This window comes from Narcine bancroftii, chromosome 5 (assembly GCF_036971445.1).
Source record: "Narcine bancroftii isolate sNarBan1 chromosome 5, sNarBan1.hap1, whole genome shotgun sequence".
NCBI lineage: Eukaryota > Metazoa > Chordata > Chondrichthyes > Torpediniformes > Narcinidae > Narcine > Narcine bancroftii.
In genome coordinates, this window is record NC_091473.1 from 189,285,634 (window position 1) to 189,309,241 (window position 23,608).

At 43.1% G+C, this 23,608-nt stretch overlaps 2 protein-coding genes across 3 annotated transcripts in view; one reads left to right on the plus strand and one right to left on the minus strand.

Annotated features, from left to right (window-relative positions):
• The window catches only part of ubqln4 (ubiquilin 4), a 58,748-nt gene extending 49,028 nt beyond the window's left edge, over positions 1–9,720 (minus strand). The window contains exon 1 of one of the 2 annotated variants that reach the window (XM_069940283.1): positions 9,501–9,720. In XM_069940283.1, the coding sequence (XP_069796384.1) occupies positions 9,501–9,599 (99 nt within the window). In that variant the 5' untranslated portion in view covers positions 9,600–9,720. The remainder of the gene's footprint in view (positions 1–9,500) is intronic. The other variant, XM_069940282.1, reaches the window with a different exon arrangement.
• A 157-nt stretch (positions 9,721–9,877) lies between these two features.
• LOC138762875 (transmembrane protein 60-like) lies at positions 9,878–10,730 on the plus strand. Its single transcript, XM_069936394.1, has one exon. It carries the CDS (start codon positions 9,964–9,966, stop codon positions 10,369–10,371), a length of 408 nt encoding a protein of 135 aa, XP_069792495.1. The 5' UTR covers positions 9,878–9,963; the 3' UTR covers positions 10,372–10,730.
• The last annotated feature ends 12,878 nt before the right edge of the window (positions 10,731–23,608 follow it).

The following is a 23,608-nucleotide window of genomic DNA, read 5'->3' on the forward strand; positions in this document are numbered from 1 at the left end:
GAGAATTGGCAGATAAAAAAATAAAATATGAAACATTACAAACATATAAGGTGGAGATGAACATAATGAAGACAAAACAGAAATATTATGAACTAGGGGAAAAAAAACGCACAAAATTCAAGCATGGCAGCTTAAGACAGAACAAACTAAGAGAATGGTATTGGCATTAAGGAAAAAAGACAAACAAATCACATATAATCCAACGGAGACTAATGAAAATTTCATAGAATTCTACGAACAATTATACCAAACTGAAAACGAAGGGAAAGAAGACAAAATAGATGAATTTTTAACTAAAATTGAACTACCGAAATTACACAGGAACAAAATAAATTAACAGAACCATTTGAAATAGTAGAAATGCAAGAGATAATAAAAAAACTACCGAATAATAAAACACCAGGAGAGGATGGATTCCCAATAGAATTCTATAAAACATTTAAAGATTTATTAATTCCTCCCCTCCTGGAAGTAATCAACCAGATTGATAAAAGACAAAGCTTACCAGATTCATGCAAAACAGCAATAATTACAGTAATACCAAAGACACGGAAAGATCCACTCGCACCAGCGTCATATAGACCAATATCTTTACTTAACACAGATTATAAGATAATAGCTAAACTATTAGCAAACAGATTAGCAGAGTATGTACCTAAAATGGTAAATCTAGACCAAACTGGATTTATTAAAAAAAGACGCACAACAGACAATATTTGTAAATTTATTAACTTAATTCATACAGTAGAAGGGAGTAAAGCGCCAACAGTAGCAGTTGCTTTAGACGCAAGAAGGCCTTTGACAGAGTAGAATGGAATTATTTATTCAAAGTATTGCAAAAATCAGTTTACCAGAGAAGTATATTAATTGGATTAAAGCATTATATAAGGGGTCATTGGCGAAAGTGACAGTAAATGGATATATATCAAAGCAATTTAACTTAAGCAGATCAACAAGGCAGGGATGCCCACTATCGCCCTTATTGTTTGCGTTAGCCATAGAACCACTAGCAGAACTGATAAGAACAGAAAATAAAATAAAAGGGATAAAAATAAAAGACAAGGAATATAAAATCAGTTTATTTGCAGATGACGTTATAGTATACATAATAGAACCAGAAATATCAATAAAAGAATTATTTAAGAAATTGAAGGAATATGGAGAAGTGTCGGGATACAAGATTAACGCAAATAAAAGTGAAGCAATGCCAATGAATAATGCGGATTTCTCAAAATTTAAGAAAGAATCACCATTCAGATGGTAAATGCAAGCAATAAGATACCTAGGTATACAAATAAATAAAAACCTCGGCCATCTATATAAACTCAATTATTATCCACTAATGAAAAAATTACAAGACGACTTAGTGCATTGGAAAGACTTACCACTAACACTAATAGGAAGGATAAACTGCATTAAAATGAATATTTTCCCAAGGATACAATACCTATTTCAGGCATTGCCAATACACTTGACAGAGAAATTCTTCAAGGAGTTAAAGAAAATAATAAGGAAATTTTTATGGAAAGGGGGAAACCGAGGATAGCACTAGATAAATTAACAGAATGATATAAACAAGGAGTCTTACAACTGCCAAACTTTAAAAATTATTATAGAGCCGCACAAATAAGATACCTATCAGATTTTTATCAAACAAGGGAAAAGCCAGGTTGGACTAGATTAGAACTAGATAAAATAGGGGAGAAGATACCCAAACATATATTATATAAATGGGATGAAAAATTGGTACAACGTATTACAGTATTACATCATCTGCTCAATATTTGGAAGAAGATTCATGTAGAAAGGAATAAAACAAATTACCAACTACCAAAACTAATATTGACGCAAAATCAGCTAATCCCTTTTACAATAGATAACCTTTCCTTTCGAGAATGGGAGAAAAAAGGGATCAAAAGAATAGAAAATTGCTTTTCGGGAAATAAATTATTATCCTTTGAACAAATGAAGGATAAATATAATATAACTCACGATACAGTGTTGGCATACTACCAACTGAAATCCTACTTGAAGGACAAATTGGGAAGCAGTCTGAGGTTACCAGAGGGAAGTAATTTTGAATATGTGAGTACAGACACAATGATAATCAAAAAATTTATAACAAACATGTATATTAAACTACAAGAAAAGGAGAATGAGGAAACAAATGGTAAAACTAAACAAAAATGGGAACAAGATCTAAACATAAAGATAAAGAAGGAAACATGGGAGAAGTTATGTTCTGGAACTATGAGAAATACAATAAATACGAGGTTATGCATGATACAATATAACTGGATACACAGGCTATATATTACACTTCAAAAGTTAAATAAATGGGACCCAACAGTATCTGACAGATGTTTTCGCTGTAAAAAGGAAATGGGAACAACAATTCATGCAATCTGGACATGTGAGAAAGTGAAAAAATTTTGGGAAGATCTGAACCAGATATTAAATAAAATCACAAAAAGCAATATACCAAAAAACCCAGAGATCTTCCTCCTAAGTAACATAAAAAACAAAGAATTTGGACTTGATTTGGATATTGCACAAAAAAGATTTGTTATGATAGCCCTAGCTGTAGCAAAAAAATGTATTATGTCAGCCTGGAAATTAGAAGATAACTTGAGAATACAACAATGGTATATAAAAACGAATAAATGTATTCCATTAGAAAAAATAACATATAATTTAAGAAATAATATTACAATATTTGAGTATGGGAGCCATACATGAAACATAATAGAGAAAACCTACCGGGGACATCTACCACCTAAAATGACAGAAGGAGAAGAGAATGAAAGGAATTGACTCAGTGGAATTTCTTGTTCATTTTTATTGAGTTACAACATTGTTTGACGGGTTTAATGTATCTTAGATTCTGAACTTTAAATGAATGGGAGGGGAGGTAGGGAGGGTGGGATGGCAAGGGGGGGGGGGGGAAGAAAATGACACTGTATATATTTGAAAAGGAAAATGTATGTATCTTGATCAATGTAGTTTATAGTGTGAAAAATAAAAAAAAAAATTTTTAAAATTCTGCTAAAGGTCATAAATTCTACTGACATAAGTTTTCTAAAAAATCTTGTTTTTGTTTCTCATCAAGCTTTTCTTTACAACACTGCTTCTAACTTGACCTAAACTGATTCTATTTCAACACCTGATCAGCCACATCAAGACTATCAACTGTACTATCGTCGTTCTTTTTTAAAGGCACTTGCTAATTTTCATCTCCAGATCATTAAACACCCTGAAATTTAGTTCCCATCTCTGGGCACTCTGCAGCCACATTTCTGTCAAAGTAGCTGGATCCTACCAATTTACAAACATCTGCAATGTTAATGTCTTCATCCTGTCGCAGAAAGTAAGTCCTTGAATAACGTTGTTTCATTCAATGTGATTTTGCTACAATAATGATGAGAAAAAAAATAAATACCATGCCACACTTTGTTATTGTTTGGTTTTGAACTGAACCACTGAGCAGCAGATCACAGAACCATGAACTCCATGAGGCTGGTGGCCATTCTTCCATCACAGCTGTTTCTGTGCTTCTCTCCCACACGCTGACAGCACCAGGTCACTCAGGAATTTCTTACAACACTCCCACCCTCACCTTCTGTGATGATGATGACCAAGCTGCTACTCTGCCCTTCCTCCCCATACCAGCCACCACCACTTCGACCGCCTTCATTCACTGATTCAATATTGATTAAATAATTTGTATAGCAGATATTTATTCCAATGTTTAATATTAGAAGTGTTTTGGGTCAATATTTTTATGATTTTGTGACCAGAAATAAACCATAGGAACTTAAATGATTTTTTAAATCATTGAGTTAAGGTAAAATTGGTTTCGTTAAACGTCATTTCATTGTTAGTCCTTACCAAGAATGTATCAACAATGCTAAGTGAGGTATCTTTAACATTTAGTCCCTCAACTGTTCCTTCTATTGCGACCCTGCCTGTCCGTTTCCATTGCTCATTATTTTTGTGTAGTACCTTTTTAAACTTCCACTTCCATCCTTGTTTTTCTGCTGTCTGTCCTTCCTCTCTCTACATCTAAGGACATAGCACTAGGAGTAACCCTATGGCTTTGAGGTCCTGATTTTCATTTATTTCTTGGAATAAAACAGTACAGACTTTCAACCCACAATGGAATCTGGGTTCCAATCCAGCACTGTCTGTAAGGAGTTTGTACATTCTCCCCATGTCTGTGTGGGCTATCTCTGGGTATTCCACTTTACTCCCACCGTTGAAAACATACAGGGTTGTAGGTTAATTAGGGTATTCGAGCCTCACAGGCTTGTGGCCCAGAAGGGACTGTTTCCGTGCTTTAACTTTAATGTTGTGTTGACCAATGGAAACCTGCACAATAATCAAAACGTTCCCCAGTTCACACCCATAACCCTCTATTTTTCTGACATCCATGTGCCAACCTAAGAATATTGTACCAGCCTCCATCACTATCCTCAGCAATGCATTCCAGGCGCCCACCACACCTAACTCCCCCTGAACTTTCCTCCGCTCACCTTTAACAGATGCCCTTAGCTCCCTCAAGTCTCTCTGCAGGATTTAATCCTTCTTTCTAGCAAGTAATCGATGTGGGACATAATATCTTGTACTTTGCCCTCCAACCACCCCCCCACCCCTTTCAAGTAACCTTGTTCCTAGCATCAGGGAGACAACATACCATCGTGGATGCATGGCCGCACCAACCACATCTATCACTATTTGTCCTTCTTTTCTGTGCAGTTGAGTCACTCTGATGCACATTGCTTGCTCTCCCAGTGGGATGGATTGGGGAGAATCAAGGATTGCTTTCCCAGCTCCCCTACCACCCACCCCAACTGGGAATTGGAGCAGACACATCAGAGCAGTTTTCAACATACTCCCCCTGCCAGTGCAGCTGTCCTTCCTTTTCACTCACGGCAGGGTTGAACCTTTCAGCAGCACTGAAGGACCTATGTCTCGTATATCAGCGAGATGCTTGCTCTTTGCATCCATCTGCTTCTTAGCTCGTAGATTTTCTAACAGGCCTTGGGCTTCAGTAGCAGTCACATCAGATCTCCACACCCCTACCTGCCACCCCGCAGTGTTGCAATTGAAGAATGCCTTGGGTTCATGCTTAATTACTTGCTGGATCATCTGGTTCCTGGTGGAACATACAACAATGCCATCTAAAGTTCTACAAGCAATAATGGAATATCTCCACCTGACACGATAAGGGAAAAGATCCCTGATAAAGTGGCTGAAGGTACCTGCCCTCAAAACTCTCACCAGCAAGGTCTGGGCAGAGATCAACTTCCTCCTGTCTTGGGGATTTATCATTCTTCAATAACAAATTTATTGCCACTGTCAAATATTACCTCAAGGTCAGACAGAGACAGTCACACCAAACTCAACTCTGAATTTCATCCACTTGTTTTTTGGAGTTTTTTTGTTCTCAAAACACTTATTTATAAAGTCTGAATTGACAGTCAACAGGTCCTGGAGGGGAACACACGGGAATGCATAGAAATTCCATTTATTCCAAACTGGAACAGAGAAAAAGAAATCCTGAAACGTTTTACACAGCGAGAGAATGCTTTGAAATATCAGCACAGCAGAGGGAGGAGGTAAATGTTGCTTCTAGCAGTAGCATCATCCAGCACTATGCTGGTGCTTTATAATGGACTGTAATCAGATGTGTGCAGTACTTTTTTGCAAGAAAGACAAACTTCAACAGGGAGTAGAGGCAGGTGAGGGAGAAAGAAAGACAGTGGCAGGAAAGGGGAAAATGGGGGGGGGGGGGGGGGGGAAAGAGTCAAGGAAATTTGTGCAGCATGGAGAGCACAATGCCATTAAAGCACCAGCAGCCCAGGTCTGAATAAGTCACTGACTGTTAGGACTGTGATCGTGTGGGCTTCTTCAGGGTGCTCTGCTTTCCTCCTCCTTTGCAAAGATGTATAGGGTTAGGTTTGCTGGTCACATAGGTGCATTTGGGCAGTGGGAGCTCGTGGATCTGCCTGTTGCTGAGCTGTACCTCTACATTAAAAAATATTAATGCAGGAGTTTTCCCATGAAGAAATGTTCAAAAAAAAGTCATATTTGTAAGGAAATCCAATTCACTAGCATTTAAACTGAAACCAGCACCTGTGACTCATTACCCTTCATCCCCACCAATAGAAGGGACCCATCAATAAATAATAAAATTCATTACCATAAGATATAATCTCTGGTGTAAAAAACACAATGCTTGAAAAACTCAGCTGGTCCAACAGTACACTTTATATAGCAAAGATAAAGATACATAACCAATGTTTCGGGCTTGATCAAGGTATGAGCAAAATGTGGGGAGACGCAAAGCTGTGCTCCAACTGTGAATGCCACCCAAAGTGGATTTATTTTCAACAGCCCACATCTTGCTTGAGATGTCCTGTTAACAAACAGCACTTCAATGAATGAGAGACAAAGGTGGTTCTTAAAGTGGTGCTGCCTAAAAGCTCAGTCTCCCACCTCTTTCTAAACTCTGTGAGGTCAAGCCTCTCTGGAGAGGGACTCAAACCCACAATCCAGGCCAACACTCCCAGTAAAGGGGGGGGGGGGGGGGGGGGGGCGATTGCACACTAAACACTCACTCAAATGGAGACTAATGGAAAAACAAAGAAATTCACCACGGCTGCCAACATCAAACACTTCAACATCTCAATGCAGTTTGTCCAATTTCTCTATACTCGCATGGTCCACAGATGTTACAGCGCATCAGTGGCCACACCAGTGAACCAGTGGCTGAAAGAAACCAACAGAAGTCCCAGGGAAGGATGCCTCATCAATGATTGGAACTGGAATTGGGTTCAAAATACTCCAGACTCGCAACTTTTCTCCTGCATAACATGGAGAGACGTAAAACATCTGGAAGAACCCATCCCCACAAAAACCATCACATATGACACCTCTTTCAGGCAACCCCGACCTGACAACCCATCACTGATAACCTAAAATTGGAAGGGCACAGAAGGACAGTAGAGAGATGATGCCAGTGGAGGAGAGAGGCCAGAGGTGGGGTTGCCAAGAAAGCACAGGAGCGGGGAAGTCCTGGGGAAAGAGATGATGCCGGGGGTGGGGGAAGAGTGATACCGGAGGGGGAGGGATAATGCTGGGAGGGGGGGAGGAGAAGAGGGAAGGATTATCTCAGGGAGATGGGGGAAGAGGGAGGGATGATGCTGGGGTGGGATGGAGGATGATGCAGGGGGTGGGAAGGAGAAATGATGCTGGGGATGGGAGGGAGGGATGGTGTGGGGGGAGGGGAGGGGAGCGATGATGCCATGGCGGGGGGAGGGATGATGCCGGGGATAAGGGGAGGGATGATGCGGGGGGGGAGGGGAGGGATGATGCGGGGGGGGAGGGGAGGGATGATGCGGGGGGGGGGGGGAGGGATGATGCGGGGGGGGGGGGGAGGGATGATGCGGGGGGGGGAGGGGAGGGATGATGCGGGGGGGGAGGGGAGGGATGATGCGGGGGGGAGGGGAGGGATGATGCGGGGGGGAGGGGAGGGATGATGCGGGGGGGAGGGGAGGGATGATGCGGGGGGGAGGGGAGGGATGATGCGGGGGGGAGGGGAGGGATGATGCGGGGGGGAGGGGAGGGATGATGCGGGGGGGAGGGGAGGGATGATGCGGGGGGGAGGGGAGGGATGATGCGGGGGGGGAGGGGAGGGATGATGCGGGGGGGAGGGGAGGGATGATGCAGGGGGGGAGGGGAGGGATGATGCGGGGGGGAGGGGAGGGATATTGCGGGGGGGAGGGGAGGGATATTGCGGGGGGAGGGGAGGGATGATGCGGGGGGGAGGGGAGGGATGATGCGGGGGGGAGGGGAGGGATGATGCGGGGGGAGGGGAGGGATGATGCGGGGGGGGGAGGGGAGGGATGATGCGGGGGGGAGGGGAGGGATGATGCGGGGGGGAGGGGAGGGATGATGCGGGGGGGAGGGGAGGGATGATGCGGGGGGGAGGGGAGGGATGATGCAGGGGGGGAGGGGAGGGATGATGCGGGGGGGAGGGGAGGGATATTGCGGGGGGAGGGGAGGGATGATGCGGGGGGAGGGGAGGGATGATGCGGGGGGGAGGGGAGGGATGATGCGGGGGGGAGGGGAGGGATGATGCGGGGGGAGGGGAGGGATGATGCGGGGGGGGAGGGGAGGGATGATGCGGGGGGGAGGGGAGGGATGATGCGGGGGGGGGGAGGGGAGGGATGATGCGGGGGGAGGGGAGGGATGATGCGGGGGGGAGGGGAGGGATGATGCGGGGGGGAGGGGAGGGATGATGCGGGGGGGAGGGGAGGGATGATGCGGGGGGAGGGGAGGGATGATGCGGGGGGAGGGGAGGGATGATGCGGGGGGGAGGGGAGGGATGATGCGGGGGGGAGGGGAGGGATGATGCGGGGGGGAGGGGAGGGATGATGCGGGGGGGAGGGGAGGGATGATGCGGGGGGGAGGGGAGGGATGATGCGGGGGGGGAGGGGAGGGATGATGCGGGGGGGAGGGGAGGGATGATGCGGGGGGGGAGGGGAGGGATGATGCGGGGGGGAGGGGAGGGATGATGCGGGGGGGAGGGGAGGGATGATGCGGGGGGGAGGGGAGGGATGATGCGGGGGGGAGGGGAGGGATGATGCGGGGGGGAGGGGAGGGATGATGCGGGGGGGAGGGGAGGGATGATTCGGGGGGAGGGGAGGGATGATGCGGGGGGGAGGGGAGGGATGATGCGGGGGGGAGGGGAGGGATGATGCGTGGGGGAGGGGAGAGATGATGCGTGGGGGAGGGGAGAGATGATGCGTGGGGGAGGGGGAGAGATGATGCGGGGGGGAGGGGAGAGATGATGCGGGGGGGGATGATGCGGGGGGGCAGGGGAGGGATGATGCGTGGGAGGGATGATGGGGGGAGGAGAGAGGGTTGATGGGGAGAGAGGAGGGTTGATGAGGAGAGAGGAGGGTTGATGGGGAGAGAGGAGGGTTGATGGGGAGAGAGGAGGGTTGATGGGGAGAGAGGAGGGTTGATGGGGAGAGAGGAGGGTTGATGGGGAGAGAGGAGGGTTGATGGGGAGAGAGGAGGGTTGATGGGGAGAGAGGAGGGTTGATGGGGGAGGGGGAGGGGGAGGGATGAGAGGAATGATGCCGGGGTGGAGGTGAGGATGCCGGGGGGAGGGGGAGAGATGAGAGGGATGATGCCGGGGTGGAGGTGAGGATGCCGGGGGGAGGGGAGGGATGATGCGTGGGAGGGATGATTGGGGGGGGGGGAAAGAGAGGATTGATGGGGGGGTGGAAGGAGAGGATTGATGGGGGAGTGGAAGGGGAGGATTGATGGGGGGGAGGAGAGGGTTGATGGGCTGGAGAGGGAGGGGAGAAATGATGCGGGGCGAGGGATAATGCTGGGGGTAGATGAGGACCGAGGGCCCGAGGCCCCACAGCCCGGGAGTCACGCCGGCAGCCTCCGACGGTGACAGCGGGTATTGCCCGGCCTCTCACCTCCCGCACCGACGCCTCCTCCAACACGGCGAACTCCTCGCGGTCCTTCGGCGTCTTCACCGTCACTTTTATCCGCCGCTTTCCAGAACCTTCCGCCATGCCTGCCCGCCCGCCCGACCGACTGCTCGCGCACTGACCGCCGGGAGCGGCCTCGGCTGCGCGCGCACCCGGCTGGCCGGCCGGTCGGCTCGCCCGCGGCCCCCACCCTCGCGTGAGGGGACTGCGCGCGCCCGAGCCGCGGCGGCCAAAGCGCGCGCGCTGGGCCGGCTCTGTCGGTCCGTTCCTCGCCCTCCCGCCAGTCTGCGCACGCGCGCATCTTCCGCCCCGCAGAAAGCTCAGCCCCTCAGCTCTTCGTTCGTCATATCCGTCATGAGGAGCTGGCGACTTCCGATTCACGCCCGGTTTCTATGGGGTCCGCCTGGTGAGGCCTTGTCGTCGGGTTGTCCGGGGCGCCCCGGCCTGGATGAGGATGTCGCTGGCGCAGCGGGTGCTGCTGACTTGGCTCTTTGGCCTGCTCTTCCTCATCGTGCTGGTGCTGAAGATGGAGGAGACGCTGGCCTGGAGCTGGTTCCTGGTCTTCGTGCCGCTCTGGATCGTCGACGCCGCGCTGCTGGTGCTGCTCCTCGTCCGGCTAGCCGGCCACTGCAAGGCGGCCCACGAGCGTCCCGGGGCCGGCGCCGGCGGCCTGAAGCGCCGGACCTGGGGCCTGTGCGCCCTGCTGCTTAAGCTAGCCTTCCTGCTGGCGCTGGCCGCCCGCCTGCAGCGTCTGGCCGAGCTGCCGCTCTGCTGCGTCTTGGTGCCCCTTTGGCTGCTGCTGCTGGGGGCCATCGGGGACATGGTCCACCACTCGCTGGCGGCCCGGCCCGAGTAAGGGGCCCTGCTCGGCGCCAGGACCTCGGATGGACGTGATCTGGCCCGAGGGCCCTCAGTCTGACCTTGTCACTGTTGGCAATGCACTTGGATCCCTGTGATCTCCAGGCTTGGATCATGGGGCCCCTTTCCATCGGACACGGGCCGAGGGGCCCCTTTCCATCGGACACGGGCCGAGGGGCCCCTTTCCATCGGACACGGGCCGAGGGGCCCCTTTCCATCGGACACGGGCCGAGGGGCCCCTTTCCATCGGACACGGGCCGAGGGGCCCCTTTCCATCGGACACGGGCCGAGGGGCCCCTTTCCATCGGACACGGGCCGAGGGGCCCCTTCCCATCGGACACGGGCCGAGGGGCCCCTTCCCATCGGACACGGGCCGAGGGGCCCCTTCCCATCGGACACGGGCCGAGGGGCCCCTTCCCATCGGACACGGGCCGAGGGGCCCCTTCCCATCGGACACGGGCCGAGGGGCCCCTTCCCATCGGACACGGGCCGAGGGGCCCCTTCCCATCGGACACGGGCCGAGGGGCCCCTTCCCATCGGACACGGGCCGAGGGGCCCCTTCCCATCGGACACGGGCCGAGGGGCCCCTTCCCATCGGACACGGGCCGAGGGGCCCCTTCCCATCGGACACGGGCCGAGGGGCCCCTTCCCATCGGACACGGGCCGAGGGGCCCCTTCCCATCGGACACGGGCCGAGGGGCCCCTTCCCATCGGACACGGGCCGAGGGGCCCCTTCCCATCGGACACGGGCCGAGGGGCCCCTTCCCATCGGACACGGGCCGAGGGGCCCCTTCCCATCGGACACGGGCCGAGGGGCCCCTTCCCATCGGACACGGGCCGAGGGGCCCCTTCCCATCGGACACGGGCCGAGGGGCCCCTTCCCATCGGACACGGGCCGAGGGGCCCCTTCCCATCGGACACGGGCCGAGGGGCCCCTTCCCATCGGACACGGGCCGAGGGGCCCCTTCCCATCGGACACGGGCCGAGGGGCCCCTTCCCATCGGACACGGGCCGAGGGGCCCCTTCCCATCGGACACGGGCCGAGGGGCCCCTTCCCATCGGACACGGGCCGAGGGGCCCCTTCCCATCGGACACGGGCCGAGGGGCCCCTTCCCATCGGACACGGGCCGAGGGGCCCCTTCCCATCGGACACGGGCCGAGGGGCCCCTTCCCATCGGACACGGGCCGAGGGGCCCCTTCCCATCGGACACGGGCCGAGGGGCCCCTTCCCATCGGACACGGGCCGAGGGGCCCCTTCCCATCGGACACGGGCCGAGGGGCCCCTTCCCATCGGACACGGGCCGAGGGGCCCCTTCCCATCGGACACGGGCCGAGGGGCCCCTTCCCATCGGACACGGGCCGAGGGGCCCCTTCCCATCGGACACGGGCCGAGGGGCCCCTTCCCATCGGACACGGGCCGAGGGGCCCCTTCCCATCGGACACGGGCCGAGGGGCCCCTTCCCATCGGACACCGACCACGGGCCGAGGGGCCCCTTCCCATCGGACACCGACCACGGGCCGAGGGGCCCCTTCCCATTGGACTCAATCCATGCACCATTTGGCCCTTTCCATTCAATGCCGGACACAGGCCGTGGGTCCTCTCCCCATTGGATGCCGGCTGCGAGCCATTGGGCCCATTTCCATTGGACTCGATCGATGGGCTGTAGGCCCATTGGATACCAAACTCAGGCCTTCCCATTGGACTCCTATCCATGAGGCCCCTTACCATCAGATGCCAGACATGGGCCATGGAGCCCCCTTCCGATTGGACACCAACCACAGGCCGAGGGGCCCTCCCATTGGACTCTGTCCACAGGCTGTAGGCCCCCTTCCCATTTGGACACTGGACGTGCGGCCCCTATCCGTTGGACACTGGATGCAGACCTTCCCGTTGGATACCAAAAGTGAGCCAGGGCCACCTCCCATTGGACTCCATCTTCGCACTGTGGACAGTCCTATCAGGCGGACACAGGCTGGGACCCCTCCCTGTTGCGTGGTTAAAGGTTAAACTGTGTCGGGCACCAAATGCTAAATTGTATCACCTTCTTTCCCTTTTTAGGCTGCCACAATACCCATCTCACTCCGTAAAGTTCTAATTTTCACTTATGTTTGTTCTTCTGCATGTAGGAAACTGAACTGTGGGTCGGGTATCCAGTCCCACGTGTTTCAAAGGTAATAAGATACAGATGTTTATATGCAATGACAAACAAGTGTGTAGCTGGTCTTACACATTATCTTTGGCAGTTAACAATACATAAAGTCATTACTGTATATCCTCATGTAATTGTCAAGTTTTTGGACCAATTTTTTAGGTCAAATTTTGGCGGGGGTGGGGGAAGGCTCCTGACTTTTACATGGGTCATACTTTTGTCCGTGGTACCTGCATTGTTCAAGGTGTTGGGAGCTGGGATAGCTGTGACTAGGTGGTAAGTTCGTGGCATTGGGAGTTCTGGTAGGCAGGTGGTCGGGGTGAGGATCCACGATCAGGCTGTCGGGTGCTTGGATCGGCAGGCAGACAGAGTAAGGATCCGCGAATAGGAGCTCTGATGGGCGGGTGGTCAGGACTAAAAATAAGGGAGGGGAGGGGGTCCATTTTTACACTCGTCATATGAAAAACCCACGTTTTTGGCCGGGGGGGTGGGGGCAGTCAACTCTTTACACAAGTACGTCTGGTATCTTCAGCAGGTAACAGTTCATCAATTTGGAACCACGTCCTGGGGTGTCAAAATTATCTGAACAATTAAAGGGGGGGGTCATTCCAACATGGCTTAACCCTTGATTTAAATACTTTGAGTACTGGGGACGTGGGATGGGGGCCCTCCATTGGACGCCAGGTTCATGCGACGGGGATGTCTCCCCCTACCCCAAGTTTGCGGGACGGGTTCTTTTCCCCCCCCCCCCCACAATTGATCTCTCACTTCTGCTGCAATTCTGTTCATTAAACTTAATTGTACTACAGACAGAAATAACAGGAAGACGTGAGGTTTCCTGACACAATATGTGGACTTGTCAACTGGAGATGAGGCAATAGTTGATCCAGTATTGGGAAATGAGCCATGTCAGGCATCAGATCTCTCAGAAGGCAAACATTTTGGAGAAAGTGATCACATTTCCCTCTACTTTACCATGGCGCTGGAGAAGGGCAGTGTTATGAGCCCAGAGGACCCCAAAATCCAGCAGCAATAGAAATTCATCAAGACTAACGGTTACTTAGAGGGAGGAATCACGTGATGGAGTAGTGGCCGGTAGGGGAACTCCAGCCCTCTCCAGAAAAGTTTTAAAAAATAGAGAAAAAAACAAAGGCACAAACATAAAAACCATAACAAAGTGAAAGTAAAAGTGTGAAGAAAATGACAGCGAAGAAAGAAAAACCAAAAACAACGGGAAGAAAATAAGAAGGAAAGACGTCGGAAGAAGAAGATGAAGGCCTTACCTGTACGAGGAGGCCGGCCATGGAGAGAGAAGCCCGCTCCCTGAGGTCAGTCGAAGCCACGAACTCGGGACTACAAAAATGGCTCACAGAGCCAAACAAAAGTGCGCAACTGCGCATGCGCGAATCCTCACGCATGCGCGATGCACAAGACAAAAATAACACTGACGGGAGGGGGGACCAGCTGAGGAGTAGATCTCCACAGCTGAAATAGGCAACTACAACACAACAGCAAGAGGAAAACATAGAAAATAACGAGAACAAGAAGGAAGAGAATAAAAATAAGAAATTAAAGAAACAACAGATGACCAACCCAGAAGAAGACCAACACCAAGACACTTCTAATAAAAATAAGAAGACCAAAAATACCCAACAAAATAAAACAAACAACCCAACAAGAAAACCAGAAGAGACAGAGGTAAAGGACACAGATCCTGGAGTGGACTCAGAAGAAGAGGAGGAAGAACACAGAGAAATGGAAGATGAAGGGAAGGGCAAGTACATGGATATATATTTTTTTAAAGAATATATGGAAACAGTAAAAGAATGGCAGTCACAAGAATTCAGTGAAATAAAAAGAAGAAAAAGTACAGAAGAAAAAGTGAATCGATTAGAGATGATCATGACAGATATAGGAAAAAGAGTAGACAAGGTGGAAGAACGAGATACAGCCATAAAAATGGAAGTAGATGACTTAAAAAAGAAATTAGAAGAATCTGATAAAAAAGTTAAAGAAACATAGGAGCTGAGTTAAAGAAACATAGGAGCTGTTAGCTCAGAAGATAGATATAATGGAAAATTATAATAGAAGAAACAATATAAGGAAGATGAAGAAGGCAAAAATATGAAAGAATTTATAAAAGAATGGATCCCCAGGGTCCTAGGAAGACCAGAATTACAGGAAGAAATGGAAATAGAAAGGGCACACAGAACATTAGCCCCTAAACCACAACCACAAAAAAAATCAAGATCCAAAATTAATTTACCACAGTTATCTCAAGAAGACAGACAAGAGTTAGATAAACCTTTTACGGATAGTGAAATTGAAATGGCTATAAAAGATATGCCAAATGGAAAAGCGCCTGGTGGAGATGGTTTTCTATTGAGTTTTTCAAGACTTTTTATGTTGATATATCTTCCTTATTTAAGAATGTAATACAACAACTTTATGATACTTTTCAATTACCTGAGTCCTGTTCTAATGCTATAATTACAGTTATACAAAAAAAAGATAAAGATCCCTTACAGGTAGCTTCTTACCGTCCTATATCTTTGTTAAATGTAGACTATAAAATAGTGGCTAAAGTTTTGGCTAATAGGTTGACTCAGTATTTACCAAAGATAATACATCGTGATCAAACAGGTTTTATAAAAAATAGGTATGCTTCGGATAATATTCTACGATTAATTACTTTGATAAATAGATCTAAATCTCAGAAGAATTATCCAATGGTGGTTTCATTGGATGCAGAAAAGGCATTCGATAGAGAAGAATGGAAGTTTTTATTTAAAGTACTTGAAAAGTTTTCATTTGGTCTCTCATTTATTGGTATGATTAGGGCTCTGTAAAATGATCCAAAAGCTAGAGTCGTTACTAATGGTTTGCTTTCAGAATCCTTTAATTTAACAAGATCTAGTAGACAAGGATGTCCATTATCACCCGCCTTGTTTGCTTTAGTTATTGAACCTCTAGCACAATTAATATGTCAGAATGATAGTATCAAAGGTATAAGAGTCTTGAATGAAGATTATAAAATAAATTTATTTGCGGATGACATTTTGCTGTATTTGGTGGATCCTGATGTTTCTCTGCCAGCACTTCAAGATTCCTTAGAGATTTATGGTCAATTATCTGGTTATAAGGTTAATTGGACTAAAAGTGAAATTTTATCAATTAGTAAAGATGATTATTCAATGTTTAGAAATATTATGAATTTGAAGTGGACGAAACATTAAATATTTGGGAATTAATGTTAATACTGACTACTAAAATTTATATTCACTTAATTATCTTCCTTTAATGAAGAAGATTAAGGCAGATTTAGTTAAATGGAAAGATTTACCTTTGGGTTTATTAGGAAGAATTAATACTATAAAAATGAATATTTTTCATCGCATACAATATTTATTTCAATCAATTCCTTGTTGTTTACAAAAAAGATTTAAGGATTTATATAAAGTAATTAGGGATATTTTTGTGGAAAGGAAAATTTCCTAGGGTGGCGTTTGAAAAAATTGATGTGGGATTTTCAATTTGGAGGGTTACGGCTAACTAACTTTCAATTTTATTATGAAGCAGCTCAATTTAGATTTCTTAGCGCATTAATGGCCACACAAGATATGCCTAGTTGGGCACAGATAGAATTGGCAGTTATTTCTGAAAAATTTTCGAATGAATTTTTATTTCGATGGAATAAAAATTTGTTACGAACTTATGATGTACCAATATTGAAACATTTAATGAATTTACGGACAAGTAAATTACATAAAATGGGATTGAAAAATAAGTGGTCAGGAAGATTACCATTATATAATAATCAACTTGTTCCTTTCACGGTTTCTAATACTATTTTGAAACAATGGGAGGAGAAAGGAATACATAATTTATCTGACTGTTTTTTAGAAGGTCATTTTTGTTCTTTTGTAGAATTGCAAAAGAGATTTGATATAAGTGGTTATTCTATATTTGTGTATTATCATTTAAGATCTTTTGTAAAACAGGTATGCGGTTGTCAAATGAATTTACTGTCTGAAACTGATTTTGACAAATATGTGCTCTCATTTCCAAAAAAGGGTTATATATCAGGTTTGTATCGTATTTTGTTGGAAAGTGAAAGTAAAATAGATTGGGATAAAGATAAAATGAAATGGGGAAAAGATTTAAGTTTAAAAATAACTGAAGAAGATTGGTCTGAAATCTGCTGTAATAGTGTTCAAAAATTGATTAATGCTAGATTGGCGATGATTAATTATAGTTTTATACATCAATTATATTTAACACTCGAAAAAATTTTTAAAAATTTGGTCTTATTAAGTCAGATCTTTGTTTTCATTGTGATCAGATTTCTGGTACTTTTTTACATGCTGTTTGGATGTGTGAACGGTTACAACAATTTTGGAAAGGTATTCAATCTGTATTTAATAATCTATACAATCTTCATATTGTATTAGACCCTGATATATTTTTATTAGGGAATATGCAACCGTTGATTGATTTAGAATTAGATGATTACCAGATCTCTTGTATTTACTTAGCACTGGCAGTGGCCAAGAAATGTATAGCGATTACTTGGAAGAATAGAAATGTATTGTCTTTAGATAGGTGGTATTCAGAGATGAAGTTTTGTTTGGTTATGGAAAGAATATCTTTTTCTATACAAGATAACATGTCCTTTTGAGTTAAAGTGGACCCCATTTATTGATTATATACAATTTAAATAAGTTTGAATTAATTTTTTTTCTTTAAAAAAACTTTTTTTTTACTATATTTTTTCTATATATGTTTTATTTTTTTTATTTTTTTTATTTTCTCTTTTTAAGTTTTTTTTATTTTATTAGTTGGTTTTTTTGTTTAAGTTCTTTTTGTTTTTGTTTTTTCTTATATATAATAAAAAATTTTGGATTAATAATTAATACTTAATTAATATTTTTTTGTTTATATATATCGATCTTTTAAGATATTTTTTTTATTTTTTTATTATACTAATAGTATTAATTCTTCACTCTTTATTGAGGGGGTGGGGAGGGGGGGTTTAGGAGTTAAAAATAGTGTTTTTTTAGTCTTAGTTTTTAGTTGTTAGGAAGAGATGCCGAGATTGGTATTGTATTAACTATGTTACTTTGTACTTGTATTACTTTATTTTGTATTTTTTTCTGTACGTGAATTACTTACTTTCTTCATATGTTAAAATTAATAAATAAAGTTTCGGAAAAAAAAAATCAAGATCCATTCTAGTAAAATTCCTAAGATGTACAACAAGAGAAAATATATTGCAGAAGGCAATGAAAAAAATAAGAGAAGACAAAAAAACCACTGGAATACAAGGGTCAAAAAAAATTTTTCTATTCAGTTATAAGTTTTGAACTCCTGAAGAAGAGGAAGGAGTTCAATGCAGCAAAAACGTCCCTATGGAAAAAAGGTTATAAATTTATGTTAAAATACCCAGTGGTACTTAAAATAGTTATTCCGGGGCAGCAAAACAAACTATTTTCGGATCCGGAAGAATCACGAAAATTTGCAGAACAACTACAAAACAGACAGAGAGATGAAGAGATGTAACAAGAACAGAAATGACAACAAACTATGTATGTGTGTATGTAGGTGTGTATGTATATATATGTGTATATATAAAAAAATAGAGTATAGGTAAGAACTAAGAAGGGAAAGAAAGGAAGTAAGAGAGTGACCTTTGTTATATATGAAGATTAAAATCTTTTCTGGGGGGGCTGGGTGGGGAAGAATTACAGTCACTGCGAAATCAGTTGACGCTTGCGAGCGGATTCGCAAATCCAAATGGAAAGGGGAGATGTGGTTGCCCGACAAGGGACAAAGGGCAATTCAGAAAAGGGAGGGACTATTGGGGTTAAAGGAATTTTAGATATGAGAATAGTGGAAATATTTTATGTTTTAGAAATTTTGTCTTATGTGTTCAAAAAAAGAAAGCAGAAATGGATAAGAAGGGAAGGTGGTGATGAGGAAACAGAAAGGAAAGATAAACAAAGTATGAAATGGCTGTGTTGAACTATATGACTTTAAATATTAATGGAATACATAACCAAATCAAAAGGAAGTAACTGCTAAATTTCATCTGAAAAAAGAAAAAAATGATATAGCATTCGTACAAGAAACGCATCTAACTGAAGTGGAACACAAGAAATTAAAGAGAGATTGGATAGGACATGTAACAGCAGCATCATATAATTCAAAAGCCAGAGGAGTAGCTATATTAATCAATAAAAATGTACCAATCAAAATAGAAGAGGAAATAATAGATCCAGCAGGGAGATGAGTAATGATAAAATGTCAGATATATTCAGAATTTTGGAATTTACTCAATGTATATTCACCTAATGAAGAAGATCAAAAATTTATGCAAGATCTTTTTGAAGATAGCATATACGAAAGGGAACATACGAATAGGAGGGGATTTAACCTTAATTTGGACTCAAACATGGATAAAACTGGGGAAAAAATTAACAGAAAAAAAAAGTAACCAAATTTATAATTAAATAGCTGCAAGAAATGCAACTTTTGGATATATGGAGGAAACACCCTAAGGAAAAGGAATATTCATTCTATTCGGGTAGACATAAAACATACTCAAGGATAGACCTATTCCTGTTATCAGCCCACATTCAAGGGAGAGTTAGGAAAACGGAATATAAAGCTAGACTATTAGACCACTCACCACTGTTATTGGCAATAGAGCTAGAGGACATCCTACCAAGAATGTATCGATGGATATTAAACTCCTTGCTACTTAAAAGGCAGGATTTTAGAGAATTAATTGAACGACAAATTAAAATGTACTTTGAAATAAATACGGAATCAGTGAAAGATAAGTTTATACTATGGGACGCATTGAAAGCGTTCATCAGAGGGCAAATAATAAGTTATGTAACTAAGATGAAGAAGGACTACAATCGGGAAACAGAACAGTTGGAAAGGGAAATAACAAATATAGAAAAAGAATTAGCAATAAAGGAAGATACAACTAAAAGAAGAGAATTGGCAGTTAAAAAAATAAAATATGAAACACTACAAACATATAAGGTGGAGAAGAACATAATGAAGACAAAACAGAAATATTATGAACTAGGGGAAAAAACGCAGAAAATTCTAGCATGGCAGCTTAAGACAGAACAAACTAAAAGAATGGTATTGGCATTAAGGAAAAAGGACAAAAAAATTACATATAATCCAACGGAGATCAATGAAAACTTCAGGGAATTCTACGAGCAATTATATCAAACTGAAAACGAAGGGAAAGAAGACAAAATAGATGAATTTCTAACTAAAATTGAACTACCAAAATTACAAACAGGGGAGAAAAATAAATTAATAAAACCATTTGAAATAGAAGAATTACAGGAGATATTAAAAAATCTACCGAACAATAAAACACCAGGAGAGGATGGATTCCCAATAGAATTCTATAAAACATTTAAAGACTTATTAATTCCTCCCCTCCTGGAAGTAATCAACCAGATTGATAAAACACAAAGCATACCAGATTCATGCAAAACAGCAATAATTACAGTAATACCAAAGACAGGGAAAGATCCTCTTGCACCAGCGTCATATAGACCAATATCTTTACTTAACACAGATTATAAGATAATAGCTAAATTATTAGCAAACAGATTGGCCGACTATGTACCAAAAATAGTAAATATAGACCAAACTGGATTTATTAAAAAAAGACGAACAACAGACAATATCTGTAAATTTATTAACTTAATTCACACAGTAGAAGGAAATAAAACTCCAACAGTAGCAGTTGCTTTAGACGCAGAGAAGGCCTTTGACAGAGTAGAATGGAATTATTTATTCAAAGTACTACAAAAATTCAGCCTACCAGAGAAATATATTAATTGGATTAAAGCATTATATAAGGGGCCATTGGCGAAAGTGACAGTAATTTAACTTAAGCAGATCAACAAGGCAGGGATGTCCACTATCTCCTCACTGTTCGCATTAGCTGTAGAACCACTAGCAGAACTGATAAGAACAGAAAATAAAATAAAAGGGATAAAAATAAAAGAGAAGGAATATAAAATCAGTCTATTTGCAGATGACGTTATAATATACTTAACAGAACCAGAAATATCAATAAAAGAATTACATAGGAAATTGAAGGAATATGGAGAAGTATCGGGGTACAAGAGCAACGCAAATAAAAGTGAAGCAATGCCAATGAATAATGCGGATTTAACAAAGTTTAAGAAAGAATCGCCATTTAGATGGCAAACAGAAGCAATTCGATATGTAGGTATACAACTAAATAAAAACTTCGGCCATCTATATAAACTCAATTACCATCCATTAATGAAAAAATTACAAGACGACTTAGAGCATTGGAAAGACTTACCACTAACACTGATAGGAAGGATAAATGTATTAAAATGAATATTTTCCCAAGGTTACAATACCTATTTCAGTCATTACCAATACATCTAACAGCGAAATTCTTCAAGGAGTTAAAGAAAATAAGAAGGAAATTTTTATGGAAAGGGGGGAAACCAAGGATAGCACTAGATAAATTAACAGAATGGTACAAACAAGGAGGCTTACAACTACCAAACTTTAAGAATTATTATAGAGCCGCACAATTAAGATACCTATCAGATTTTTATCAAACAAGGGAAAAACCAGATTGGACCAGATTAGAACTAGATAAAATAGGGGAGAAGATACCTGAACATATACTTTATAAATGGGATGAAAAATTGGTGCAATGTAGGAATTCACCGGTATTGCATCATCTGCTCAACATTTGGAAGAAGATTCATGTAGAAAGGAATAAAATAAATTACCAACTACCAAAACTAATACTGAAGCAAAATCAGCTAATCTCTTTTACAATAGATAACCTTTCCTTTAGAGAATGGGAGAGAAAAGGGATCAAAAGAATAGAAAATTGTTTTTCCGAAAATAAATTATTATCCTTTGAACAAATGAAGGTTAAATATAATATAACTCATGATACAATGTTTGCATACTACCAACTGAAAACCTACTTTTTTTAATTTTTTTTATTTTTCACACCATAAATCTCATTAGCCATGATACACACTTTTTCCTTTTCACACATATACAGTGACATTTTCTCCCCTCCCCCCCCTCCTCCCAACCCACCCCCCCCCCACCCCCCCCCTCCCATCCATTTAAGGTATACAATCTAGGATACATTAAACCAGTCAGACAATGTTGTCACTCAACAAAAATAGACCAGATTTTCCACTGATTCCATTCTTTTCTTTCTTTCTCCTTCCATCAACTTAGGTATTGATTGTCCCCAGTAGGTTTTCGCTATTGTATTTAATATAAGGCTCCCATATTTGTTCGAATATTTCAATATTATTTCTTAAACTATATGTTATTTTTTCTAATGGAATACATTTATTCATTTCTATATACCATTGTTGTATTTTCAAATTATCTTCCAATTTCCATGTTGACATAATACATTTTTTTGCTACGGCTTGAGCTATCTTAACAAATCTTTTTTGTGCATCCTCCAAATCAATTCCAAATTCTTTGTTTTTTATGTTACTTAGGAGAAAGATCTCTGGATTCTTTGGTATATTGTTTTCTGTTATTTTATTTAATATCTGATTGAGATCTTCCCAAAATTTTTCTACTTTCTCACATGTCCAGATTGCATGAATTGTTGTTCCCATTTCTTTTTTACATCGAAAACATCTATCAGATACTGTTGTGTCCCATTTATTTAACTTTTGAGGTGTAATGTATAGTCTGTGTATCCAGTTATATTGTATCATACGTAGCCTCGTATTTATTGTATTTCTCATCGTTCCAGGACATAATTTCTCCCATGTTTCCTTTTTTATCTTTATATTTAAATCTTGTTCCCATTTTTGTTTAGTTTTACCATTTGTTTCCTCATTCTCCTATTCTTGCAGTTTAATATACATATTTGTTATAAATCTTTTGATTATCATTGTATCTGTAATCACATATTCAAGGTTACTTGCCTCTGGCAAACTCAAACTGCTTCCTAATTTATCCTTCAAGTAGGATCTCAATTGGTAATATGCCAGCGCTGTATCTTGAGTTATATTGTACTTATCTTTCATTTGTTCAAAGGATAAGAATCTATTTCCTGAAAAACAATTTTCTATTCTTTTAATCCCTTTTTTTCCCATTCTCTAAAGGAAAGGTTATTATTGTAAAAGGGAGTAACTTGTTTTGCATCAATATTAGTTTTGGTAATTGATAATTTGTTTTATTTCTTTCTACATGAATCTTCTTCCAAATATTGAGGAGATGATGTAATACTGGAGAACTTCTATGTTGTACCAATTTTTCATCCCATTTATATAATATGTGTTCAGGTATCTTTTCCCCTATTTTATCTAATTCTAATCTCGTCCAGTCTGGTTTTTCCCTTGTTTGATAAAAATCTGATAAGTATCTTAATTGTGCGGCTCTATAATAATTTTTAAAGTTTGGCAGTTGTAAGCCTCCTTGTTTATACCATTCTGTTAATTTATCTAGTGCTATCCTCGGTTTCCCCCCTCTCCATAAAAATTTCCTTATTATTTTCTTTAACTCCTTGAAGAATGTTTCTGTCAGTTGTATTGGCAATGCCTGAAATAAGTATAATATCCTTGGAAAAATGTTCATTTTAATACAGTGTTAGTGGTAAATCTTTCCAATGCTCTAAAAATCGTCCTGTAATTTTTTCATTAGTGGATAATAATTGAGTTTATATAGTTGGCCGAGATTTTTGTTTATTTGTACACCTAGGTATCTTATTGCCTGCATTTGCCATCTAAATGGAGATTCCTTCTTAAATTTTGAGAAATCCGCATTATTCATAGGCATTGCTTCACTTTTATTTACATTTATCTTGTAACCCGACACTTCTCCATATTCCTTCAATTTCTTATATAATTCTTTTATTGATAGTTCTGGTTCTGTTAAGTACACTATAACATCATCCGCAAATAGACTGCTTTTATATTCCTTGTCTTTTATTTTTATTCCTTTTATATTGTTATCTATTCTTATCAATTCTGCTAGTGGTTCTAAAGCTAACGCAAACAATAAAGGTGATAG